This window comes from Alosa alosa, chromosome 7, assembly GCF_017589495.1.
Source record: "Alosa alosa isolate M-15738 ecotype Scorff River chromosome 7, AALO_Geno_1.1, whole genome shotgun sequence".
Classification (NCBI taxonomy): Eukaryota; Metazoa; Chordata; class Actinopteri; order Clupeiformes; family Clupeidae; genus Alosa; species Alosa alosa.
The window spans coordinates 36,400,199-36,411,554 of record NC_063195.1 but is presented as its reverse complement, the minus strand read 5'-3'; the positions used below and the strand labels follow the sequence as shown (position 1 = coordinate 36,411,554).

Sequence of the window (11,356 nt, the reverse complement as noted above, 5' to 3'; positions counted from 1 at the left end):
ATAATTTACTTGGTAGATAAGGTTTAATATAGTTGGAATGATTGAACGGTTAAATAAGTGGATAGTTTAAATGGTTAAATTATTTAGGTAGATAGTTGACGATAACTGACACTTGGAATGGCTCTAATGTTTGCTAGCAGTTATGCTAACTATATTAACAAAGATAATAATGTTAACCAAGTTACTATGCTAACTAGCATGCTAACAATGTTAAAATGCTAAGTATGCTAACCATGTGACTTAGCTAATTATTTTTAGCAGTTATGCTAACTACCATGTTAACATGCTAACTATGCTAACCATGTTACTTAGCTGACTTAGCTAATCATTTTAAGTAGTTTTGCTAAAAATGCTAACTAGCATGCTAACATGTTAGCATGCTAACTATGCTAACCATGTGACTTAGCTAATCACTTTAAGCAGTTTTGCTAAAAATGCTAACTAGCATGCTAACTATGCTAACCATGTGACTTAGCTAACTTAGCTAATCATTTTTAGCAGTTTTCCTAAAATTTTAACTAGCATGCTAACTATCTTTAACCATGTTACTTTAGCTAACTTAGCTAATCATTTTTAGCAGTTTTGTTAAAAATGCTAACTAACATGCTAGCATGCTAACTATGCTAACCATGTTACTTAGCTGACTTAGCTAATCATTTTAAGCAGTTTTGCTAAAAATGCTAATTAGCATGCTAACATGCTAACTATGCTAACCATGTGACTTAGCTAACTTAGCTAACTAGCTACAGTGGGTAGGAGTCATAGTTGATGACAAGTAACAGTTACAATGGCTGAACAGTTAAAAAGTTCAGTAGTTTAAAGGGTTAAATTGTTTAACAGTGAAATATTGTAGTGAGGACTTTTATTTTGAAACAGTTTTTGGCAGAGGAAGCAGTTGAACAGGATGTGTAGTCTTAATAGGGCCAGTTTGTATGCTTAAAGCCTGAGACTGGCAGTTGGTCCAGGTGGCCCGAACACCTGCCATAGGATTCTAATTGCTTAACGGCTCTATTGTGATGTCATCAGCCCATGTTAAGTCTATGGGGAAATTTTGACTAGTTTTTAATTAATAGTTTAAAAAGTATAAAAGTTACAAAGTTGAAAAATACAAAGCCCACATGTCCTAAGTAAGACCTACGTAACATAGTTTGAATGAAGTTTCTACGTTAAACGGTTTAAGCTGCATTAACTGCGTTAGAAGAAGAAGAAGAAGAAGAAGAAGAAGAAGAAAAAGCCTTGGAATAACAGTACAGTGCATTTTCATGCACTGTAAAAAGCCTTGGAATAACATTACAGTGCATTTTCATGCACTGTAATAAGAAGAAGCCTAGGAAGAACAGTACAGTGCATTTTCATGCACTGTAATAAGAAGAAGAAGCCTAGGAAGAACAGTACAGTGCATTTTCATGCACTGTAATAAGAAGCCTAGGAAGAACAGTACAGTGCATTTTCATGCACTGTAATAATAATAAAATGCCTTGGAATAACAGTACAGTGCATTTTCATGCACTGTAATAAAATGCCTTGGAATAACAGTACAGTGCATTTTCATGGTACTGTTATTCCAAGGCATTTTATTAGAGTGCATTTTCATGCACTCTAATAAAATGCCTTGGAATAACAGTACAGTGCATTTTCATGCACTGTAATAAGAAGAAGCATAAGAATAAGAAGCCTAGGAAGAACAGTACAGTGCATTTTCATGCACTGTAATAAAATGCCTAGGAAGAACAGTACAGTGCATTTTCATGCACTGTAAAAAGCCTTGGAATAACAGTACAGTGCATTTTCATGCACTGTAATAAGACATTTTGGAAGAACAGTATAGTGCATTTTCATGCACTATAATAAAATGCCTTGGAAGAACAGTACAGTGCATTTTCATGCACTGTAATAAGAAGAAGCCTAGGAAGAACAGTACAGTGCATTTTCATGCACTGTAATAAGAAATTTTGGAAGAACAGTATAGTGCATTTTCATGCACTATAATAAGAAGCCTAGGAAGAACAGTACAGTGCATTTCCATGCACTGTAATAAAATGCCTTGGAATAACAGTACAGTGCATTTTCATGCACTGTAATAATAATAAGAATAATTCGGATAACAGTAGAGTGCATTTTCATGCACTCTAATACGAAGCCTAGGAAGAACAGTACAGTGCATTTTCATGCACTGTAATAAGAAGAAGAAGCCTAGGAAGAACAGTACAGTGCATTTTCATGCACTGTAATAAGAAGAATTCGGATAACAGTAGAGTGCATTTTCATGCACTCTAATAAAATGCCTTGGAATAACAGTACAGTGCATTTTCATGCACTGTAATAAGAAGAAGAAGCCTAGGAAGAACAGTACAGTGCATTTTCATGCACTCTAATAATTCGGATAACAATAGAGTGCATTTTCATGCACTCTAATAAGAAGTTGCCTAGGAAGAACAGTACAGTGCATTTTCATGCACTGTAATAATAATAATAAGAAGTTGCCTAGGAAGAACAGTACAGTGCATTTTCATGCACTGTAAAAAGATATGAACTTTATATGAATTACAAAATATATGAATGTATTGAAACATATGACATGATGCCATCTTTTTAGGGGGTGGCTGTCTGTTTTGGACAGTTCTACAAAATGTTATACTGCTTTGTGAATAAAGCATTTACACAAATAAAGTAGGCCTAATTTGATTTTCTGTAATCCTTAGTATTTACCACTGTTGGGCAAGTTACTGAAAATTAGTAATTAGTTACAGTTACTAGTTACTTCTTTCAAAAGTAATTGAATTACCTTACCAATTACTGTATATCAAAAGTAATTAGTTATTAGAGAAATTAACTTTTGAGTTACTTTTAAGTCTGCTATTAAAATGTCAATATGAACAGTAGCCTACTGAATAGTCACACACACAATAAACCTAATCTTATTGTACTGTATAGTACAGTACGCTGTGTTTGGAAAATAGGCTCCCGCTAGATTTTCATGTAAAATTTTTTTTTTTTTTTGTCTTCAAATTTTCAAGATCCATCTTTAGTGTTTTTATCTGTATGTTTTAAAATAAGCGATTATATCTAGTCCGAAAAGTGATTTTCTTCTAATTTTTGGACAATTAATTCCACTTTTTGCACACAAAACCTACAGATAATGTAGAAAGGTTGTTGGTTCTAAAACAATATCCATAGTTTTCAAACTTTGAGTGTCTGAAAAGTGTAAAAACACCTCCTCCCTTGCCTATGTCAAAAAAACAATTTCTTAATCTTTATTAAGCAATTGCTTTTCTTGATGCTTTCCTTAACCTGCCATGTCATTCTGTCAATTTGTCTTGGAAATAATCTATAATAGTACAGGCAACACAGTACACCACTGGGTGTCATAGGCATGGGTAGTTAAGTAGCAGTAGGCAAAATGAACAAACAAAAGAATATAAGGTACAAACAAACAGACAAACCACAGATATAAGTTACAAACAAACAAACAGACAGACAAACCACGGATGGCCCTTTCACAGCCTGAACTAATACACAAAACAAATAACTTAAGGGAAAACATTGGTCAGACACTAAACCATATGCATTTGCTCTCTTTAATCTGGCACGCCCTCCAAATAAGCCTGGGACAGTTGGTCAAGGCTAAAGTTAACACCATCTTGGTCACTGTGATGCTAAGCACTAGTCTTGGTGTGGGCTATGGCTACCCTCAACGGGTCTCCAACTGCAGGGTTACCGAGGCCTGGCTCCCTCCCGATACCCCATGAGGCTGTGGAGCAGCCAGTGCTGGTGGGCTGGATGAATCTTGACTGGTGGGAACAGGTTTAAGCTTGGAGCGATGCATGGTCTTAAGGGGGCCCTCCTCTCCATACGGCCTGATCTTATAGTGTGTGCCAATTCCATCCAGACACTCCACAATTTCATACTTGGTGGACACCCATGTATCCTGGATTTTGTGGCGACCGTGAAAATGGTTCTTGCAAAAGAGTGTACATGTACATTACATTCAGCAGACACTTCTTGACCAAAGTCACTTACATACTGTATGTCAGCTATATTACAAAGGATCACATTGTCCCCAGAGCAACTTGGGGTTAAGTGCCTTGCTCAAGGGCATAATAGGGAAGCCGGGAATTGAACCGATAACTTTCCGGATACTGCACGCTAGCCCAACTCCTTAACCACTACACTACCACCGGCCACTAGAAAAAGACTAGAGTGCCAGATGGTAATATGGGTACGGTGTCAGGACCACCATGCCTATGATATGCCACAGCCTCTTCTAAGTGTCTCCTAGCACTAGCATAGACAGAACAGAAGTCAGGTTCTCTTGATGTTACACCACCCAATCAGTCGGTGGACTGTCCCTGTGGTCACCTCCAGTATTTCCAAGTAGGTGGTCGACTGGCAACTATGGCTTCTGACCGAACATCAGCTTGTATGGGGAGTGCTGTGTGGACTGGTACATGGTGGTATTATAGGAGAACAGGAGCTGAGGGAGCAACTGGGGCCATTTACGCTTCTTTTCAGGGGGTAAGGTCCTGAGCAAGTCATGAAGTGTCCTGTTGAAATGTTCACATTGGCCGTTCCCCTCTGGATGATAAGTGGTGGTTCTACTCTTTGTTATGCTGTAGATGTCACACAGGTGCTTCAACAACTCCCCCTCAAAGCTGCGCCCCTGATCAGAGTAGATTCTCCTTGGCATGCCATACACATAGAACCATCTCTCAGTTAGAATCTTAGCTATGGTGGAAGCTCTCTGATCATGGGTGGGAAAGGTCTGGGTCAACTTTGAGAAAACATTTGTGACTACCAGAACATTCTCTTGTCCTGTGGTACAATAGCCCAATCCAAGAGAGTAAAGTCAATGGAGATTATCTACAAAGGCTTAGTGGCTAACAGATTTCCCAAGAAGGTTCTGGCTACATCTGGGGCCAGTAGCACCTCTGGCATATCAAATCTGTGGTCCTGTCCACCCCCAGATGGCCATGGTTGTTGTGTAGGCTAGTGAGCACTTCGACTCGCAACACCTTGGGCAGTAAAAGCTGCAGCACTGGGTCCCTGGAAGGAGGAGCCTGGATCGCTCTGTACAAGGTCCCATCCACTTCCTGTATCTGGGACACTGCTTTATCAGCTGCTGGACTTCCCTTGGTTCACTCCACTTGTCTTAACGGGTAGGTGGTCGTCCCTGTCACCAAAACCACAGGTATCTGGAAATACAGGGATCAGTCCCTTGCAGGACTTTCAGGTCTCTTTTGGTTTGACCAGGGATGGTGTCCACCATACAAGATTCTGTCATCCAAGAGTCTTGGATAGGTGCACTCGAGGCTTACATGTTGGCTATGCCAATCGGCAGGGGGACGTCCAGGCCGTGTGACACAGATCGCAGAGTGCTAGTGGGGTTGTGGGAAGTCTAGAAAGGGCATCGGCATTGCGATTAGCTGATATTTGATATTTGATGTTGTAATCAAAAAGGGGAAGCTGAGAAACCCAGCACTGTTCCAGAGCGCCCAGTTTCGCTGATTGCAGGTACTGGAGGGGATTGTTGTCAGTGTACACGGTGAACTTGTTGCCCAGGAGATACTTGCATTTTTTCCCCGTGATTGCCCACTTGGCTGCAAGGAGTTTGAGTTTCATGGCACTATAATTTGACATGTTCCTCTCACTTGGCCGCAAGCCCCAGCTAGCAAAGGCTATTGGTCGCCGTAACCCATCCTTCTCCTGTCACAGAACTGCCCTCAATCCTGCATGGCTTGCATCCGTCTCTAAGATAAAGGGATGACTGAAATCGGCATAGGCGCCTAGGACTGGCGCTTGAACAAGCTGTTCTTAAACATCCATAAACATATATTTTCAGAAAACTTGTAATGCAAAAAAATATTGTCTCTACATAAATAATCAACTAGTAAAGTTTCATAAGAATATCAGGGAGTTAAATGTTTTACCCTATTCACCCATTCTATGTTGCCTATGGAGGCCAGTTTTAGGCCGCAAATGCTAATTAGCAGGTTTAAAACTAAAAAGTCAGTTAACTAAATATGATATTCAGAATCAGCACCCAACAATTAGGCAAAATACCCTCTTTACCAGTGTTTTCTCACATTTGACCCCCAAGTGATAGTAGTCCCAGTCTTAATTATGCATTATATAAATGATGATGTCATGTAAGTGTGAAAATGGATCGTGAAAATTTGAAGACAAAAAAACTCCTTAGTTTTTTACCAAACAAAGAGCAGAGAGATAAACAACAGTGCGCTGTTACTGTAGTAGGGCTTACGAGATGGAAACGAAAGGGAAAAGATGACCATTTAAATTGTAGCCTAATGCACTCTTGCGTGTATTAAATCTGAAATAAGGAGGAATGTGAGGAGGCTGCTGTAAAGAATGCAGTATAAGTATACTCTTTTGATCCCGTGAGGGAAATTTGGTCTCTGCATTTATCCCAATCCGTGAAAAACACACAGCACATAGTGTACACACAGTGAGGTGAAGCACACACTAACCCGGAGCAGTGAGCTGCCTGCTACAGCGGCGCTCGGGGAGCAGTGAGGGGTTAGGTACCTTGCTCAAGGGCACTTTAGCCGTGGATGTGGGCATGGGAGAGCAGTGCTCAACCACTTCCCCCGCCCACATTTTTCCTACTGGGTTGGGGATCGAACCGGCAACCCTTCGGTTACAAGCCCGAAGCCCTAACCAGTAGGCCACGGCTAGCCTCGTGAGACCATCCTGATCTCGCGAGCTTCAGGTTTCCACTCGCAGATCAGTCTGGCATCTTTCCGATAGAGAAAATTTGGAGCAGTTCACCAAACGAACGGCCAATCAGCATTGGTTTTGGTGCGGGTTTAGGTGTGACGCAACGAACAACATGACGGCATCCACAGATGAGATGAGCATAGCTATCGCACAAGTTTTATTCAAATTAGAAAGTATTCCTGGGGAAGCTGTGAAGCTATGAGTCTCAGCCATGCAGCTGGGAGGAATGAACGACACAGACATCCTCCACGGCCGATTTCAGTTCATAATGGAGGAATATACTTTCTTCAGAAGTGTAGGGCCTACCGTGAAAACTTGGTGGGAATTGTCGTTGATTAGGTTCATGTCACATACAAATGGTAAGTTAAAAAATGTTAACGTTACCTAACTTAATTGTATGTTAAACGAAGGCATTAGAAGAACACTTTGTTCATCTAATTGGTTGATTTGGCCAGTCGATAACCAACAATGGTGGTGATAGACTGATAGTTTATCCAATCAGCTAACCAGTATTTCCGCCCCTTCCCAAAAGTTCTCCAACGGAAAGTTCCCAGATGGACATGCAGAGCAAATCCGAAGCATCCATCTGGCGGAGTCAGGTTAGGCCACGGCTGCCCCACATAATAAGTTATTAAAAGAATGCATCTGCAAGAGTGTGTCTGTCATCTTGTCTGCAGTCGTTCATTCAAAATCAACAGAGTAACGCAAGTAACAAACTCATTTAAATTTCGGTAATTGTATTTGCGTTACTTGATTTACAAAAATACTTTGTTACATGCTCGTTACCATTTAAAGTAGTGGAATTACAGTAACGTGTTACTCCCAACACCCCTTACTAACCTTAGTTGCCCTCAATTAAAAAATAAATAAATACAAAATCACTATTTTTGCAATTTGCACATCCTCCCACAATTTATTCGCAACAAACTGATAAAAACCGCAACTTCCATTGCAATTTTTTAGAAAAGTTGTCACGGAATCAGGCATTTTAGGTCACAACAATCTCAAAAAATGACAGCGCCTCCACTTTCCAGCAGATTATCCCCGCTGCCCGACATTGCTGGAACACAGCCGCTGATCGTGAGGCGAACTGCAAAAGTTTGAGGGCAGAGAACCCACAGGAACACTGCCCCATGATCTTAAGATAATGAACTGACTGTATAAACATTCCTTCTTTTATACCTTTTCTTTATACTTACAAAAGTAAAAATACTTAAAAAATACTTAGCATCCATAGCAGTATCCCTCCAGAATTATTGGCACCTCTGCTAAAGTTGACTAAAAACCAGTATAGATAAATAATCTGTTGGTGATTTGTTGTAATCTCACAATGAAAAAAATAGGAAAAATCCAACCTTGAAGGGAAGCAAATTTATTTTGAGAAAAGGGAAAATCTCATAAAGAAATAGGCTAAATATTTTTAACAAAAACACGTTGCTCACAATTATTGTAACGTGTAGGTCTTGAAAAGGACACTTGAGGATTTTTTGTTTTGTTTTTGTAAACTTTATACTTTTTGAGATATTAACATAAATCAAGCTTTTTTTCCCCCATAGACTTTGCATAAGCACTATGACATCACAATGGGCTAATTAAATTGATTTGCACATGTATCAGCTGCCAGCTGCTCAACTATAGTTGCCTATAGGCCCCATCAAAGAGCCAGTTAAACTGATTGCACCTGTATCAACTGCTTTCTTCTCAACTAGGTCAACTCTCTCTGTGTCTCTCCATTCCACAAGGATATAAGGAACATTCCATCTAACCATTGATCCTCTTCAAACCATTCACTGATCCACCCATTAAACTATCTATCAACATCCATTAAACAATCTGCCTATCAACATCCATTCAACTTTCTGTCTATCAACATCCATTACACTGTCTACATTCAACTTTTAAACTATATACTGTCTCAGGCTTTAAGCATACAATCTGGCTCTCTTAAGACTACAGATCCTGTTCAACTATTTCCTCTGCCCACAACTATTTCACAATAAATGTCCTCACTACAATAATTCACTATTAAATAATTTAACTATTTAAACTACTCAACTATTTAACTGTTCAGCCATTTCAACTGTCAGTTGTCATCAACTATGACTCCCGCCAACTGTTTCCTCTGCCCACAACTGTTTCCAAATACAAGTTTGTTTTATATTTTATGTTAATATATGTTTTGCATTTTCATGCACTGGTGATTTCCTCGAAATTACATTTTCTAGTTTTCTATTGTGCTTTTTGTAAATTTGGATAAGTCTCGAGATGAGTTTTTTTCCTTTTCTTATTTAATTTTGGCATTATCTTGAGATAATAATTAAGTCAAGTTCTCGAGAAAACAAATGTTAACTCTTGGCATACAGACTTCCATACTGAACAGTTGAGCTCTTGAGCAAGGCAACCCCTCACTGCTCCCCGAGCGCTGCTGTAGCAAGGCAACTCACTGCTCCAGGTTAGTGTGTGCTCACTAATTCACGGATGGGATAAATGCAGAGACCAAATTCCTTAGCCTATACGCCAGGCCTAGAAGCCTAATTTACATTTACAGTTCACACCAAACATGTTTTGTAGCCAGGCCTGTACAATCAGTGTCCATACTTCAATGTCTGTGGCAAATGTGAGTTAATATGTTTATTTATAATAAGAATCAAAACAGGCCTACTGAAATTGCCCCATAACCTTGTCTAAAACCAAAGACTGAGATGTATAACGCGAGGAGAGCTACAGAGACTGCTATGTTCTTTTCCGCCACTAAGTTGATTCTTAACGTCATCCATCAACAAATCCAGCTTTTTGTCAACAGTGTTATTTATTTGAGTGTGTTGGTTTGGTCTGCAACTAAAGTAAGCAACTGCTTTGCGTGTAATTACAGAAATATGATCGGAAAATGGACCAGGTGTGAAGGATCGGTTTTCTGTGTAAGGTGCGTCTATCGAATTCGTTGAGCGCAACAAGACATCGCAACGGCGTTCATTGCGCATGTACTGTTTTCCTCCACCAACTACTAACGCACGAGACAACAATCGCCAAAATAAATCAGCCGTCCCGGTGATAAAAACGTGTGTATTATCAAGAGCGTGGAATTACAAAACCGCCTGTTTCATGCTTTACTCCGACATCGAGCTGATAGGAAAATTAGTAGCTTTAAGTTGGGTGAGCTCATGGAGGATAAGGTGAGCAACCCTGCCGATGATTCTGTTGAAATGGGTCATTATGTATCGAACTGGGACCTTTGCCCTGTGCAGGCATAGCGCTTTTGTTAAGAGAATGGTTTAAATGTCTACTTGACGACAAACAAATTACAATCAAATTATTGGTACCTGTAAATCAGCATTTCCCATCTGATCATTTACCCGAGGCAAGATGCTAGCTAACATTAGCTTGTTAACATGCTAATTATCAACAGATAACCAACTTCCGATTTGGATCGATCAGTGTGGTCAACGTCAGCTAACGTTAGATCATTCCAACTAACGTTAGCTAACGCTGATGGCATGTAAGATTTCTGTTTTAGATGTGAAATGTAACGCTGACATAACGTTACCTAGTTCATACGAATACTGTTAGCTACTCCACAGTCATTGGCTTGAAGGGTGAGTGGACTTAGCTGTCCTAGCTAACGCTAGCTAGGTGGTGACATCTGTAGCCTACTGTTAGTAGGCTAGTTAGCTAGCGAGCTAACATTACTCAACGATATGACGGCCGCAGTACCAAGTGTATTCTGGGGAATTCTAACGTTGCTTTAGAAGATATAAAGGCAACTGCCACACAAGACCACACAGCTTGGACGCCTATCGTGTTGTTGTTGTACTGTCACGGTGGCCCGGTGGTCCAACACCTTCCACTGCTTTCATGTGAGAAGAGGGCCGTGGGGAGACTCATCGCTGGCAACTCCTGAATTGCGCACGGATAAAGTTGGCTTGCTAGCTAACTAAAGCCATGCAAGCGGCACAGCTACAGTACGACTTTTTCAGCGAGGACAACGCACCGAAATGGCGGGGGCTGCTGGTACCTTCTTTAAACAAGGTAACGTAATGTAAACTCAAAATGATTGGATGTGTCCGACTACATAGTTAACACAGGTTATACTAACGCTAAATTGACTCCCAGGGTTTTGAGCATTATGATTTTTTATGACACGATAGTGCTGTAACTACCCAGCTAGCGTACCTTAGGCCTGAAGAATAACATTTGTACGTAGATGTTTACAACCACCATACATTGTCTGGCATTTGGTAGATTGCATTGTGGTTTATGTCAAATTTGTGTAACTGAATGTCTTAACAGTTTTGTGAACTTTTTGACATAGTAGTATAATGCACTGCAGAGCATAGCGTTAACGTTTCGCTTAGAAATTCTAGCTACTACTGCCTGTCATCCTCAGCTTACCAGCACTCCATGGCAACAGAGTAGTTCAACCTCATCAACATAACCTATCAACCATAATTATAACGTAGATCGTGTTGCATTGATCATATCTGATGATTGTCAGTACTTTTTCTCTGGATTAGAGATGGCAAAGAGTATTTTGTTTATTTTGCTTATACAGGTCATTTTGACACGCCATGCATGACTGGACGTTATAGCCTAATTACTACATAAACATACTAGAAATGGGCCC

General features: G+C 40.0%; 1 protein-coding gene across 3 annotated transcripts in view; it reads left to right on the top strand.

Moving 5' to 3' along the window:
- Positions 1 to 9,581: 9,581 nt before the first annotated feature.
- Positions 9,582 to 11,356, top strand: part of LOC125297201 (son of sevenless homolog 1-like) — a 49,796-nt gene continuing 48,021 nt past the window's right edge. For 2 of the 3 annotated variants that reach the window (XM_048247389.1, XM_048247386.1), the window contains exon 1: positions 9,582 to 10,761. In XM_048247389.1, coding sequence (XP_048103346.1) covers positions 10,675 to 10,761 — 87 coding nt within the window. In that variant the 5' untranslated portion in view covers positions 9,582 to 10,674. The remainder of the gene's footprint in view (positions 10,762 to 11,356) is intronic. The other variant, XM_048247387.1, reaches the window with a different exon arrangement.